Source organism: Castanea sativa, chromosome 9 (assembly GCF_040712315.1).
Source record: "Castanea sativa cultivar Marrone di Chiusa Pesio chromosome 9, ASM4071231v1".
NCBI classification, from domain to species: Eukaryota; Viridiplantae; Streptophyta; class Magnoliopsida; order Fagales; family Fagaceae; genus Castanea; species Castanea sativa.
Genome location: NC_134021.1, coordinates 9,291,177 through 9,307,666, shown reverse-complemented (window position 1 = coordinate 9,307,666; position 16,490 = coordinate 9,291,177). Strand labels below are relative to the sequence as shown.

Sequence of the window (16,490 nt, the reverse complement as noted above, 5' to 3'; positions counted from 1 at the left end):
GGTGTCGTCCAAATCTTTCACATGCATAGGTACTGTCTTACTCTTCACTACCATATCATCCACATATACCTCAATGGTCTTCCCTTATCATCCACATATACCTCAATGGTCTTCCCAAGCTGCGATTCGAACATCCTGGTCATCATCCTTTAGTAAGTAGCCCCTGCATTAATCAAACCGAATGACATCACTTTATAGTGATAATTCCCCGTAGGAGTAATGAAGGCAGTCTTCTCCTAATCACCCAACGCTAAAGGTATTTGGTGATAACCTTGGAAGGCATCTAAAAAACTCATCCGAGGATGCCCAACCGTAGCATCCACTAGCTAATCGATGCGAGGCATCGGGAACTAGTCTTTTGAGCAGGCTTTGTTTAGGTCTGTGAAGTCCACACATACTCTCCATTTTTTGCTCTTCTTTTTTACTACGACAGTGTGCACCAACCATTCTGGGTAGAAAACTTCTTTAATAGCCCCAGCCCTTTTGAGCTTGAGCACCTCTTCCTTGACGGCCTCGGCATGTTCTTTCGAAGAACGTCGATGTGGTTCCCTCTTGGGAATAACGGCAGGGTTGACGTTCAAATAATGGCAAATGAAACTTGGGTCAACCCCCGGAGCCTCATAGGGATCCCATGCAAAAATATCGATATTGTTTTTAAAAAACATCACCAATTCCATCTTCTCTTGGTGTGGTAGCCGTATCCCAACTTGAAAGAACCTTTCGGGGTCATCATTTATGAGAAATATTTCTAACTCTTCACACGTGGCCTCCTCTGCTGTCACCGCACTGGGCGCATCCAGAGTTGTTAATTGCTATAAGTCTTCCACAGCCGAGGTCGAGGATTTTGATTCGGCTTGATGCAGTATTGCGGCCGATATGCATTGCCTTGCTATTGATTGGCTACCAAGAATTTCTTCAATCGATCCACCCGAGGGAAATTTTACTTTAACATGTAAAGTCGAGGAGACAGCACCCAAAGCATGTAGCCAAGGCCTGGCAACAATGGCCGTGTATGAAGAATATGCGTCAACCACAATGAAATTTACATCGACCATTTCCGGGCCCGACTGTACAGGTAAATGAATTTGTCCCTTTGGTATGACAGCCTTCCCTTCAAAGCTTATCAATGGCGAATCATAGGGAGTGAGATCCTCCAACCCTAACTTAAGCCCTTTGAATAAGTCAGGGTACATAATATCTGCATCGCTACCCTGATCGACCATCACCCTCTTGACGTCATAATTCCTTATCCTTAATGTGACCACCAGGGCATCGTCATGTGGTTGAATAGTCCCAACCTTATCCTCATTAGAGAATCCCAAAATAGGGGTACTCCCTTTGATCGTCTTCGGCCTCGAGCCAGACTCCTCGGCCTGGGAATGTGACACCGCCATCACCCTTGTAGGACAGGAACCAATCCTGTCAGGTGCAGCAAAGATGACATTAATCGTTCCCAAGGGTGGTCGAGATGAGTTGTTCTTCTGATTATTTGAACCTGAATGATTTCCTTGTCCGTTGGGTTGATACAGGTGCTGCTTCAATTTTCCCTCACTAACAAGCTGCTCTAAATGGTTCCAAAGGGTCCGAAAATTCTCAGTAGTATGACCCACATCCTGATGATACTGGCAAAAGAGGTTCTGATTCTGTTTCGTAGGGTCCCCCGCCATCTTACTAGGCCACTTGAAGTAGGGTTCCTTGCAGACTTTCTCCAGCAATTGGTGCACTGGTTCTCGGAATACGGTATTAACTACTTGAGGAGTGGACCAGATTGCCCAGAGAAATCTCTCCTCGGCTTATTGTTATGGTACCTGTCCGACCTGAAATCCCTTCTCTCCTGAGGGATAACCTTCGCCTTACCCTTACCTTGTTGTTGATCTTCCTCAACCCTTTTGTACTCGTCGATGCGATCCATGAGGCGACGTACACTCCGCACGGGCTTTTTGGTTAGAGATTTCCTCAAATCGTGATAAGTTGGGAGGCCCACTTTGAAAGTGTTAATCGCCACTTCGTCAAAATCACCGTCGAGTTCATTAAACATTTTCCAGTATCTGTCAGAATACGCTTTCAAAGTCTCACCCTCCCTCATGGCCATGGATAACAATGAGTCCAAATGCCGAGGGATTTTGCTGCATGTAATGAATCGAGACGCAAATGCCCTAGTGAGTTCCATGAAAGAATCGACAGACCCCGGATTTAGTCCGTTAAGCCATCTCATAGCAATAGGTCCCAGCTAGAGGGAAAGACTTTGCACATCAAGGTTTCGTTCTAAGAATGTACCGCCATCCTCTGATTAAAATGGCTCACGTGTTCGACTAGGTCTGTCCTGCCATTATAGATGGTGAAGGTGGGCTGAGTGAACCGCCGTGGAAGCCTTCCCTTCTCGATCCTGCGTGAGAAGGGTGACTTGGAGAGTTGGTGCAACGCTCGGCTCATAGCATCGTTTCCCAAGCCCCTAGAAGGAAACTTCTTATGCTTACGACTTGGAAGCCCATCCTTCTTGTAAGAGAAGGTTTCGCTAGGGGGAGTCCTGGACCTTGGACTGTAACTGCTTCCTTGGGATCCCCTAGAGGAAGGATTAGACGGAGGTGAAGCCCGCCTTCGTCTGACGCGACGTAGCTTTTTCTTAAGGTAGTCAATCTCCCTCTGCATGGCCTTGGCATCATCCTCATGGGTGGCCCTGCTTCCACCACGCGAATAGCTTGCATCAGGGTGTACTGTATACACACTTCCCTCTCTATCCCTCCGACGCTCGAGACGCTCAAAATGATCTTCGCGCTAGGACCCCTAAGACTCTGCATGATGCGAACCTAAGCCTGCCATGATGTTCCAATTCCTTCAACACCAGATTTCCCACAGACGGCGCCAATTGTAAGTGCACAATTTGTACCCGATCCAATCCCTAGATGGACTCAGGCCCAAAGAGTCTTATACAATGAAATGTGTAGAGTATGGGTTTGAAACCTAGGTTAAGGATATTGGAGAATTGATAAACAGGCCAGAATGCCGCAATTTATGCAAATAATAGATGAATATGACAAAAAAATCTCCTCGGACCTAAGCCAAGAACCACTTGTATGGCATTTCTTTCTCTAAGCAAAAGATTACAATTTTTAGTTTCCAAAAGAGGTCCCCCCTCTTCTTTCCTCTCTCGTCTTCTTATAACCTTCTTCTTCTTCCCTGTTTCATCCATGTGTAACACATATTTTCCTTATAAATACTTGTCCCATCCACCACCTTCTTAAAGTCTTCAAATAATAGCTGGAAGGCTGAATATTACTGTTCAAAGGTCATTTCTCCATTAATGCGGCCAGGGAGGTAGATGCAGGGCCTTTAATGCGGTGGTAGCAGCTTTTTCCTCAGATATTTCTCACACGTTCCTCCTTCTAACAAGTGCTTGGATCACGCCTTTACCCAACGAATCTTCCAGAATTCTGTCTCTAAATCCTTTAGCACGTCCCATGGCCTTTACTGGGCCCGTTCGAGGAGATACTCCTCCTCAGACAACTCCTTTGCCCCTTGTAGCACGGACTAGCTTGTGGGCCTCGAAGACTCTGATTGAACAGACTTATACCAACTAACCAAGCCCAAGGCCCAAACGTGCATTTAAGCATTTTTACCCCCCACAGTATCTTTTGTAATTCCTCATATATTGTAAAATTTAAACCTCACCTCTCTACCCATTATTATATCTTTCATCACAGTAAAAATTTGCAAACATAGAGAGTAGAAGAATAAAATGTAATTAATCAAACGGTAAATTTTTCAAAATTCATACCTAATAAAAAAAATAAATAAAATATTAAGTGATGTAACATTACTTTAATTAATATCAAATCTGTAGAATTGTGTCAATTATAATTAAACTTTGTCCCCTCGTCACTCCACTTATGTGAGTAAAGAGGCCTACTAGTCTTCAACTAGATGATGAGTACTCAAAACTCACATGCAATATGTAAATGAAAAGTACCAAACGTTATTTTATTAGAGTATTAACTAGATTCACCTACTTCTTTAATTCCTTGCAGCTTCTGGAGATAGAAAAAAATAGAGCTTCAGTTTCAATTACAACGAGTGTTTAATAGCTCTTTATTGAGGTAAATTTAGGTTGTCGATCTGTTCATGAAGTTCATTTAATCACCAACAATTTAAGTGCCTAATGGAGTAAAAAATAAGTAGATGAGATTCAAAGGAAAATTTAAAATCAATTAGTACAAAAGGTACAACAATTTCAATTTAGGTTGATGGGATTAACGTGAGACAGTGGAAGGCTGTGCCAACTCAGTACTCAATGAAATTATTCCAATGGTGAACAATTGTTACAATTGTACATGAAAATTAAGCAATCTTTTATTATGGCTGACACTTTTTCGTCTTGAAATAAAGCATTCCTCTTTTCTAATCTCTCTCTTTTTAATTGAGGGAACTTAAAGGGAAAGGTGGACGTACGTGTACTAACACCTAATACCCATATGTGGAGAAGACAAACTCTCACCTAACAATAAACTAGTGGAGTACATATTTCATCATGAAGAATAATCATGAAATGAAAAGATTTAAAAGCCAACCAAGAATATTCTTTTCTTACGGTAAAGTTTTATTTTCCTCCCCCAAAGGTGACAAAGATACCATTCTTTATGTGGCTAGTGGGTTTCATCTCATTCCATTGCAAGCAAAAGACAAGACTCTTTTCTTCTACAAGATGTTAGACAGACTTCACCTTCAACGATAGGTCTAATCCCATAAAAATTTCAATATTATATTGATCTAATATGTGGTGATTCCATGATGGACCTATGAAATTTTATTGGGGTCTTGATTAACCTTAATCTTATAATATGAATTCAATTGTAAGAGTTTGAACAAAATTATAATTTACCATGAAAACCAAACTATAAATAAATAACGAAGAACGCTACAAACAAAATATTTTCACCATTTGTTAATTATGATGGTAGGTTGTTATTAACTTTCACATGAGTCTATCAACAACATCATTTTATTGTTTATCATGACACTTATCACGTCAAGAATTGTAAATAAAAATAAGGAAAAAGTTGTGCCTATAAACTTATTGATATTGAAAGGCATTAATCATGTGACAAGTTTAACAATGCAGACGTGAATTTATTTACTCTTACGAGAATATTCCTCTCTCCTCTCCCACTCAAGCTTGTTGTAAATTTCACGAGTCTATCAATAACATCATTTTATTATTTATTATGACACTTATCATGCCAATAATTGTAAATAAAAATAAGAAAAAAGTTGTGCCTATAGACTTATTGATATTGAAAAGCATTAATAATTTAATCATGTGACGAGTTTAACAACGTAGAAGTGAATTTATTTACTCCTACGAGAATATTCTTCTCTTCTCTCACACTCAAGCTTGTTGTAAGATGAGGGATTAAGAGGGACTTCTCTTGTAAGAGTGAATAATATTTCTAGACAAATAGTCTTCTTCTTCTTTTTTTTTCTTTTTTTTTAAAAGTTATTATTAATGGATAATGTGGCTAAGCATCTTATCTGAAATTTTAAGGCATAAATTTCAAATAATAATATATAAAGTGGAGTCCTAACAACACAACTTGGAAACAGGCATTACTTCCATAACATAGAGTTTCCATGGTAAAAATCCACTCTATAATTAGAATTAGATGTGTGGTAACTGGGGTGGCTTGATGCATTCGAGGGATTACGGCAAAAATTGATTATCTTCTTTTAGATGCAAAATTACTACTAATTAACACAAATCACATATAATTCTTTCTTATTTTAGAAATTTTATAGACATAAAAAATTTGACAAAACTTTTCACACTTGTTGATATGGCAGATTGATAGTGGTAAGTAAAACAGTAATGTTAATGGTGAACTTAAGTGAGAACTAATAAAAGTTTGCTAACTCGACTAGTAAAAAATGTTGTGAATTTTTTTGTGTATTGCACTTTTTTTTGTTGTTGTGAAAGTGTAACATTTACAATATTTTTCACAACACATGCTAGGTGTTAATTTGCTTCTTGTTTTTCTATTTCAACCTACCACTATAATTATTTTTTTGCCATCAATAATAGGTTATAACAACCTATTACTTACTATTTGTTGCACAAATATTGTGAAAATGTTTTTATCATTGCATTTTTTTTTTATTTAATTAAAAAAATATTATTTTATTTATTGTTTAAAAATAAACTTATTGATTAAAATTTGGGATTTTTTTAAAAATTTTATTTGAACCTTAAACGACCGCATCAATTATATCTACCATGCAGCCGTCTCTCAATGGTAATTAGATAGTAGTAGCTAGATATCTAAAACGACCGCACAACTACTGTAACTCTACAACTAGAATTGCTATCCGTATTAATTCTTCACTTTGTAGCACATTGTTGAGACAGTAATGCAAACAACAGACAAATGTTCGAGGACATGATCTGATCTGATTGATTTCTTCGGAGTAAAGCATCTTCAGAAGCATCCTCTTTTTTTTTTTTTTTTGAAAGGGAAGCATTCTCCATTAGATGGGACACACGTCATGTAATTAAAAAAAATTCTGGTGCCACATATATTTGTACAATTTTGTCTACAACTCGTCTATATGGTGAGTTGTGGTTGGTGAACGGGTAATGGTGGAGTTGTGGTCCATGTACCACACCCTTCCACCAACTACAACTCACCACATGGACGAGTTGTAGGCAAAATTGTGTAATTGTGTGTGGCATCAAAATTACTTTGCAATTAATAACCCTAGCTACCTATATTACATGGCATGTAACATCAATATTGTCAGCCCATTAATAATAAAAAGCGCCGGCATCTTTAATTCATCTAGATGTTCATCTCAATTTTGATGTTCCCGAAAAAAAGAATTACTGCTTACCAACGTGGGCCTAAATAATTTTAAGTGAGTCTTTTTTTTTATATTTAAATATCAATTTAAAAATAATTTAATATAATATTTGTTGTATAAATATTGATAACATAGCTTCTTCTTCTTCTTTTTTTTTCTTTTTAATAGTAATTAGCTAATTTTTAGAGTTCTATCGATTAAAATTTAGGAGCATTATTTCACTTACAAATCTTAAGCGGTTGTCTCACTCGCCTATACCATTGAGCCGCCCATCCTGCTTACTAGGATTGACCTCCTTAGAAAAAACATTATTGATGAAAAGAAGATGTAAGGGTGGTTGTAACTTGCAACAATTAAGGCCCCGTTTAGTAGAGTATTTTAAACACAGATTTTCAGTTTTTAAATAATATTACACGTATTTTCACACTTTTTCACTTACTCATATTTCAAAAAATTACAAACAACATTACTCAAACTCCTCTACCAAACGGACCCTAACTATACCAGACGCTAGGACAAGCAAAATGTGAAGCCCCTTTGTGACTAAACAGCATCTCGTAAGCTTGTGAGAGACCGTCTATGCGTTGAGAATTTGAGATGGTTTGGTACGATAATAATCGTAATATACAAACGCAAATTATTAAGAATTACGTGGGGTTGTCTCTTTCTGTATTAATTTGATGCATTCCACTTGCCAATAGGTTTCATTATTTAGCAAACTACTTCCACTTTAAGCATAACATGTACGCCAACTACCAATTCTTTAAACTGTTTATGCTGAAAGGAATCACGAATCTGATTTGGGAGACACTATTACTATACCAATGTACCTCTGAGCCCAGAATGATCAGACACAAAACCAGGCTCAGCCCAATGAGTGTAACCAAGAACTATATATGATCCATGGCAGACTCAAAAGTAGTCTGGCAAGCTCGAGGCCAATCGACCAACCAAGTCCTAGACATGACTCTTCAGTTAGAACAGTCAAGTATGGCCAAAAAACTTCCAAAACTGGCCAGCCTTTCATTAAAGGCAGTCTACTTTAGCTAGGGCTCAAGGGAGAGTCTGGAGACAATGGTCACAATATTTGACACGATTTGCAAACATAACATGTTTTTTTTGCGAATTCATATTTAGTATAAATGGGTTTAGGTTAAAATGGATCGACTCACTTTGATACAATTAATAAATATGACAATTTTGTGTTGATTTGCTTAACCCACAATTAATCCAAAATTACCCGATTCATTCGTGTCAAGACAATTAAGTTGACATGTTTGAAATTCTGTTTAACTTGTATAAATAAATGTAATTTTTATTCAACATAAATTTGAAGCTCAAATATATGATTGAGTAATTTTATAAAAAAAAATCATAATTTTTTTATCAATAAAATTTTCAGATAATGTTGTTGAGAGAGAGAGAGAGAAACGTATATATGTATAAATGTTGTAACTTGGTTGTAATATATATGTTAATCCCACTTTGGAAGTGAAAGAACTAGTAATACAAAGTATAGTGATCATATTTAAAAGTTAGCTCGAGCAAGAGTTGAGCAAATCATTTATTATTATTTGTGATCGACACATTGTGTAAGGTCAAGTGAAGTTACAGTCTTATAATCGCTCAAAAGAATGTTGTGTGAACGTCAATCAAACTTTCTACGTGAGGCAATTTAAGTTTGGATGACATGATTTGAGCATTTAGATTTGGATTTAGGTGATTAAAATTCAAATATCTTGTTTGAAATAGTTTTAAAAATGTCAATGATTATGATTTGACAAATTCACCAAGTATTTTAAACATTTAAAATACTTGGATTTGAAATAACTCCTAAAATTAATAGATCTGAAATCAAGATATTTCAAATCTATTAATTTAAAATCTAAATCCAAGTATCCAAACCCAACTTAAAGATATTCAAAAAATTTCCAAGAAAGTTATACGCCAACTAAAGATAATTAACATGGGTAAAGTTATCTAAGTGTACAGTAGGTGAAAAAAATTTAACCAACTTCTTTTGTGCAAGGTTGGACATGCTTTTGCTCCCTTCACCACACGCCAAGCTTTCCTTTTTAATCTAAGAGCATTATGGGAAGATTATATCTTTATTTATCTTATTGTTGCTGGATTCAATGTTCCTGTTGATGTTGAGTTCATATCAATTACTAGCTTTTACTATTAAATTCTTATACGAATTAATTGCTAAAACTCTTATAATATTCAACTTATCGTTGGACTTATAATATTCAGTCTCATTCTATAGCCAGACACTCACTATTTTATTTTCTCTCCCGACTGGACTTGTATCGCCTTAATTAATATCATAAAACTAGACTGATCAACTGTTATTATGGTTTGATTCATAATAAGTTACGGTTCCTTTACCTTCTAATTTATAATTACTCGACTCCTGAACGTGGGTGACTTCATTATTGTTTTTAACTAGCGGCTGGCACATGGCCACACACAGCAACAAAAAAAGACCCCAACAATATCAAATTATTATCTTATGAACTTGTTTGTAAATTCAAATTAAGTCTTATATTAAGGTTTAAGTGGGTTTTTATTCCACTTGCTACCCGACCCAACAACTTTGGGTTTATAAAACAAGAACTTTTTTTTTTTTTTCCAACCACATAGACATGAATTTATTTAGGTTTAAGTTGTGCTTATAGACTTATTGATATTAAAAGGCACTAATCATGTGAAAAGTTTAACCACGTAGACGTGAATTTATTTACTCATATGAAAAGATTCCTCACTTCTTTCACATTCAAGTTTGTTGTAAAATGAAGGACTAAAGAGGACTTTTCTGGTAAGAGTAAATACTTTTCTAGTTAAACAGTTTTTTTTTAAATAATTTTTAATTATTATTATTGGATGCGGCATGGCATCGTATCTGAAAATTAAGGCATAAATTTCAATAGGTAATATATAAAGTGGAGTTCTAGCAACATAACCTGGAAACATGCATTACTCCCATAACCCAAATTTTCCATGGAAAAAAAAATCCACTCTATAATTAGAATTATATGTATGGTAATTAGATAGAAGTAGCTAGATATCTAAGAGGATCGCACAACCATTGTAACTCTACGACTAGAACTGCTATCCGTATTTATTCTTGACTTTGTAGCACATTTTTGAGGCAGTAACCCAAACAACAGACAAATGTTAAAGGACATGATCTGATTAATTTCTTCAGAGTAAAGCATCCTCAGAAGCATTCTCCATCAGATGAGACTGATATCATGTAATTAATAACCCTAGCTACCTATATCACAATGCATGTAACATCAATATTGTCAGCCCATTAATAACAAGCCCCAGCATCTTTAACTTTAATTCATCAAGATGTTCATCTCAAGTTTGATGCTCCTGAAGAAAAGAATTACTGCTTACTAGGATTGACAGCCTCAGAAAAAGCATTATTAAGATGAGCATGCAAAATGTGAAGCCCCATTGTGACCAAACGACCGATATCTCCTAAGCTTGTGATCAGAGACAGAGACCCGCTATGCATTGAGAATTTGAGATGGTTTGGTAAGATTATATACAAAGGCAAATTATTAATATTTCGAAAGAGAATTACGTGGGGTTGTCTCTTTCTGTATTAATTTGATGCATTCCACTTGCTTAAAGGTTTCATTATTTAGTAAACTACTTCCACTTTAAGCATAACATGTACACCAACTAGCAATTCTTTAAAGAAATCATGAATCTGATTAATTTGGGGGACTCTATCACTATACCAATGTAGCTCTGAGCCCCGAATGAGCTGACACAAAACCGGGCCCATCCCAATGAGTGTGACCAAGAGCTATGAATCTATGATCCATGGCAGACCCAAAAGGAGTCCAGCCGAGCTCAAGGCCAACCGACCGACAAAGTCCCAGACAAGACTCTTCAATTAGAACAGTCACAAGTATGGCCGAACAACTTCCAAAACGGGCAAGCCCTTCATTGGAGGCAGTCTACTTTAGCTAGGGCTCAAGTGAGAGCCAGGACACAAGGCTCACAATATTTGACAGGATTTACAAACATGACATGTTTTTTTTGTGATAGAAAGTTTTGACCAAACGTATTGATAATAACTCTTTATTATCAATGATCAAATCAAGACACAAATGAGTTTTTAGTCGTAAATAAATGTAACTCGTACTTGTGACTTATAAATAAATGTAATTTTTATTCAACATAAATTTGAAGTTGAATTTATAATTGAGTAATTAATTTTTATATTAATAAATTTTCAAATAATGTTAGAGAGGGAGAGAGGTAGTATATATGTATAAATGTTGTAGGTAGGGACGGACCCAAGTAGGGCCCCCTAGTCTAAAATTTTTTTTAGTCATTTTATATTTCATTTTTGTAATTAGGCCCCCTTCTTCCCAATCAGTCTAACTAGCCTAACTCAAATAGCAATTGTCCAACCTAAAAACTTAACAAAAACAAAAAATATATATGAGACACGAGCTACCGTTTCTATCCTTATGCTTCTTTTACCCATAAGAGGGTTCAACCAAAGGGAAGAATGGCATCAAAGTGCAGGGGGTTTGGGGGGTGTCCCCCCATCTTACTATTAATAAATGAGCTAAAGTTAGAAACAAATGCTTCACTCCTATGAATAGGCTTTCAAGGGAGTGAAGTGACTCATCAATATAAGGCACGAACGCTCTCACATGGACAAGCGAGGGAAAGCAAGAAATAGGCTAAGTCAGGGCTAGGGGGAGAGAAAGGAAAACAATGTAGTTAAGGAAAACAAGCTAGTATTCACAATGGTGATTGTATTTTAGCCACACTAAAAAACTATTTCACCGTCAAAGAACAAAAAAAAAACCGTATTATTGGAGAAGTTAAAATTAAATTTTTTGCAACTACAATAAACTGATAAAGTTGTAACAAATATTGTCTTAAAAATAATGATCCTACATGTCTCAAAACCAATAATTTTATTGTTAGTTTTCGTGTTTTTACCCCACTTCCTAACAGAAAAGATTCCAAAAATATATTTTCTCAAATATCTTCACTAACTTGATCATCAGAGGAAGTTTTGCGCCGTGAACTGGCAGAAGTGTGTTCAAGCTTATCAATTCCCTTCACAACCTGTGAGAGAAAGAAAGATTACTGATGGAAATTCACTGTAAAGAAGTGTTTCACGCTTTACCTACCCAAAAAAAAAAAAAATGTAACAAAGCTTTTAAAGGAATTGCGATGAAAAATTTGGGCTTTTCATAGGCGGGTAAAGTAGTCTAAAGCCCAATTTTGTGTAAGATGGACAATATTTGGGTTACCTCAAAGTATGGGATCTGAGCCCAGAAACCAGAGGACGCGAAACGCCACCTTCGAGTAAATGATTAGACAAAGCCCATGTTCTGAGTCTTTGGAAGAGGAAATTTTAGGTTCTTGTTTTGTTGCTATCTGTGTTCTAACTTGACTTCTGTCTTGACCAATGGACTTATCTTGTGCACATAAACATTTGTATTTATTATGGTATAAAAAAAAAAAAACATTTGTATTTACTATTTAATTCTGTATTAGATAACTCAATTATGTCAACTTAATAATATATAATACTCCAGCTATGTATCAACTTGGAGATTATTCAAAAAAAATAAAATCAAACAGGCATAAGAAGTGTTGTTAAGATTATTGTCTCTCGTACATGAAATTTTCAACAATCATATTAAATGGTCAAAATTTGAATACATAAAGGAGTGGAACTCACGGATTGAACATTTATGAAAATTGATGATGCCATCTTCCTTCATCTAACATGTCCTTTAATACCCTGTCACTTTGTCAAAAACCTTAGGATGAGCAACTTCTATATATTCATCCTATCCTTGAAGATTTTTTTTGGACAAAAAAAGAAATTATAATAGGATATGGAGAGAGAGAGAGACTGGAGTCCATGTTGTCAAAGATTGGCCTGAAATGCTCTAAAAAAACAGGGCAAACTTATCATCAAGATAGTGGAAGTCATCTTAGCTAGGGCCAAGAAATTCAACATATCAGCATACAAACTTTATAGAATGTTCCCTATGGGAATACGAAGACTTACCCAAAAAGGAGAGAGAGAGAGAGGAACATAGGCACAAGTTGTAATATAGAATAAGATACTAGCTACTAGAAGTCGGCTTACCTACTTTTATAGGGATAAATGGATCAAAATGGAGATTTGGGCAGATGTATTCGATAAAGTAAAATTAGAAAATGAGAGGATGACCTTCTGGAATGCAATTTGTCCTTATGATACACATTTTCTTCCAACTTTGACAACGTTTGAGATTGTTTGCCAATCCAAATGCGTCATCCCTTGCGTCATTAATTTGCAGGCCCCAACTCCCAAGTTTGGTATAATATATGGAGCAAAAGACTCTCCCCCATCATCCTCCAAAATTAAAACCCGTGATCGAACCATAAGTTGTAACTTTCAAGCCCAACCACCCCAACAAGAATTACAATTGCCTAACCAACAGGTGGCCCCCATTTCATAAATATGTCACCCCAATTAAGATCCATCCAGTTTTGAATTTTGACCTCAGGAATATTCAGTAGAATTATTCATTTGCTATCATATGAGGTCCTTTCAGGCTCTGTACGTATGGCAACTATAGGCAATGACTAGAGCACCATATTGGAGTATTGGAAGAACGCAGTAGACATGACAAGGTAATGATACATGTCCAAATTGATCATATACCGATCTTATCTCATGTCCAGAGTATTGAAAGAATGTCATGCTCCATCGTTATCTTGAAATTGAAATCAGTTTGAATCTCCACACTTGACAATCCATATGTCAAAATATTCATGTGTAAGTAGTATGATTAGTTATATTTTGAAATCCCACATTGAATAACAACCATAAAAATGAAAATTCAATATATATAATTCATAATTAGACCAAAATTCATTGGTTTTAAACTTTGGATTAAGCAGTGTTCCCAAAATACTATCTACCTTACACCAGAAACATCAACATAATAACTGCCAAAATCTGTAGACAACAAACTAGTTTTTGAATCTGTAGACAACAAACTAGTTTTTGCCAGTATGCTTAACTGCACATTACCGCAGTCATTCCAAACAGAAATGTGAGGCATATGTAGATTGATATAAAGAGCGGAATCTGTATACAATTAAACCTCAATTGCACTAAAAAAAATTGTCAAGAAGAGTTTTTTTCTTTTTTCTTTTTTCTTTTGTATGGGAACAAGGTGGTGTCTTCTCTTTCAGAAACTGGAGGAAATGGTAAGAAGCAAGATGCCAATGTCATTACATTACATTGGGCGGACCTGTAAGTCCTGTACAGTCACAGATAGTCAGATACATCCAATTACAATGGGCATGCAGGCCCCACCTATTCCTCAAAAAACACTAAAAAGGCTCATACAAAGGTTAACCCCTGGGCCCCATACCCAACATTAGTATAAAGCAAACTGAACTTAAGTTAGCAATAAACATCACTGTCAGTCAAACCCAAAAAAACATGTCATCCCTTGCATCATCTTCATTATCGGTTTATCTATTACACATCTCCACCTCAATGGACTTGGAGCTTTCCGACCCGAGATTCTTATACGGGCCGGGTGATACCTCATCATCTACTTCTCGGGTCTTCTTTCTCCAAATCCTGTACGTCCAATACCCACCAATCCCAATCAAAATCAAAAAGGCCCCACCACCCACTACAAGTCCAACTATAGCAACGGTCTTGTTTTTCTTTTTCCCTGCACCTTCCTTCACTTTAAAATAACCCACTTTACTCTCATCCCCAACAGACACCAACGTTTGGATCGGATAGTCCAACATGAAACAAAACCCGGAAGCGTTATTATACACTGCCCCCCAACAACTACAATTGCTTTCACATAGACCCTCACACTCTGCCAGCGACGACGTCGTTTCGTACTGCATTAGTTCCTTAAACGGCACCTCGACCCCTTTCCTCGTTAAAACCTCGTAGTTGTCTTTAACCAACTGTTCCCCGCAAAAGTCGCCGGTTTCCACGGGAACGCAATCCGAACCGGACCGAAACTCTGTCCGGTTATCCAAACAAGAACAACCTTGTGGTGTGCACAAACCGTACGAACCGCACGGACTGGGAAGCTGACACGTGTCCGAGATTGCTTCGTAATCCCCGACCCAGTTCGACCCGTCCCAGTAATAAGCTTCGAGGTTTCCGTCCGGTTCTAACCGGACCAAAAGGAACAAGTCGATGGGTCTGTGAAAGCTATTGAAGGGTTGTACGTCCACCGGTTTGACTGCGCCGTTTTGGTACAACCCCAAATAGCCATCAGAGTTGACTAAAGCGTAAATTGGACCTTGACCTTGAACTATCGCTGCCTCTGCTTCTAAAGCTGTGTGTTTCCAATACATGTGATCTGCGGAGTTGTCTTGGAATTTTGCGTACAACGCATAAAAGTTGTACCCTAAGCGCATAGAGTAAAGCCCATTTGATGAAATCAAGGACATGCTGGCTGTGAAATTTTGGTTCTCCACGAGGGTATTTGTGGGAAAGTCGAAACTTTGCCAGAGGACTGAGACTGGGTTGTCGAGCTTTTGTATTTGGAGATTTGAGGAGTTGAGGAGCACAACTGTGTCACCATTGGTTTGAGTTGACCAAAACAGGCTCGAGTGAGGATCGGAAATAACGAGACTGCCATTGAAGAAGAACTGAGTACGGTCGGACCAGGTGGCCAACTGAGTTTGGTTGGCGAGCCAGAGTGGCTGTGAGGAAGCCACGTGGAGGACAGCGAGGGCGAGTTGGGTTTGTTCGACTCGGAGGAACCCGAGTGAGAAATTGCCTGTGGGATCGTTTAGGAGAGGTTGGAACGATGAGACTGAAGGGTTTGGTGTGGCTTTGAAGCCTTGGAGAATGGATTCTGGGGTTGTTCCAGCCATACACGTTGACACCCATGTGAGAAAGAAGAGGTGAGTTGCACGTAGACGAGTCAGCGAGTTGATGAGTCTGTCCATTGTTGGAAAACGATGGATAATGTGGACTCACTGTCGAGTTCAATTTTCAAAAGCAGCTATGAAAAAGCTTCATCAAGATATGATTTCATGGGCAACATATATAACAATTTTTTTCGATTGGATACATGGCAGATCAGATGAACCAAAAGATAATCATTTTAAATTATAATATTCTTTTTTTTTTTCCTGAATCAATTTAAATTATAATAATCAAAAGATATTTTTATATAATACTAGCTTTGTGCTTTGCGCATGCAATTCAAGCTTCTTCTTTTTATTATTTGAGTAGTCCTATTTTATAACAAAACAAAATTTTGTGTTTTTATTTTATAAGAGATGTTACGCCTACAATATTTTTACAATAAATTATAAGTAGTTAGTCATTATTGGTTTAAATTTGAATAACACTAGGATTACTTTTTTGTTCTAACAATAACAACCCATAACAATCTGCCACTTAAAATTTATTGTGAAAATTGTGTGAACATATCAGTTATAAATAGATAAAGCAATTTGAAAATCAAAATCAAAATCAAAATCTTAATTCCATTTATTAATAACTACTCTCATCACACGGACTTCCCGCGTGCGATGGGACTTTAAAAAAAATATCTATGTTTTTATTTTTTATATATATATATATAATTTTTATT

General features: G+C 36.8%; 1 protein-coding gene and 1 long non-coding RNA gene across 2 annotated transcripts; both read right to left on the bottom strand.

Moving 5' to 3' along the window:
• Positions 1–11,737: 11,737 nt before the first annotated feature.
• On the bottom strand, positions 11,738–12,941 carry LOC142611436 (uncharacterized). Its single transcript, XR_012840031.1, has 3 exons — positions 12,581–12,941; positions 12,147–12,314; positions 11,738–11,958 (listed from the first exon to the last, which is right to left on the bottom strand). It is a non-coding gene; the product is annotated as an uncharacterized LOC142611436 (long non-coding RNA).
• Positions 12,942–14,026: 1,085 nt separating this feature from the next.
• On the bottom strand, positions 14,027–16,060 carry LOC142609744 (PAN domain-containing protein At5g03700). The gene has a single exon (XM_075781451.1). It carries the CDS (start codon positions 15,835–15,837, stop codon positions 14,380–14,382), a length of 1,458 nt encoding a protein of 485 aa, XP_075637566.1. The 5' UTR covers positions 15,838–16,060; the 3' UTR covers positions 14,027–14,379.
• Between the last annotated feature and the right edge of the window lie 430 nt (positions 16,061–16,490).

What these genes read in the sequence shown, in the direction of transcription:
- LOC142609744 (XM_075781451.1), bottom strand. Translation starts at nt 15,837, where the DNA reads ATGGACAGACTCATCAACTCGCTGACTCGTCTACGTGCAACTCACCTC.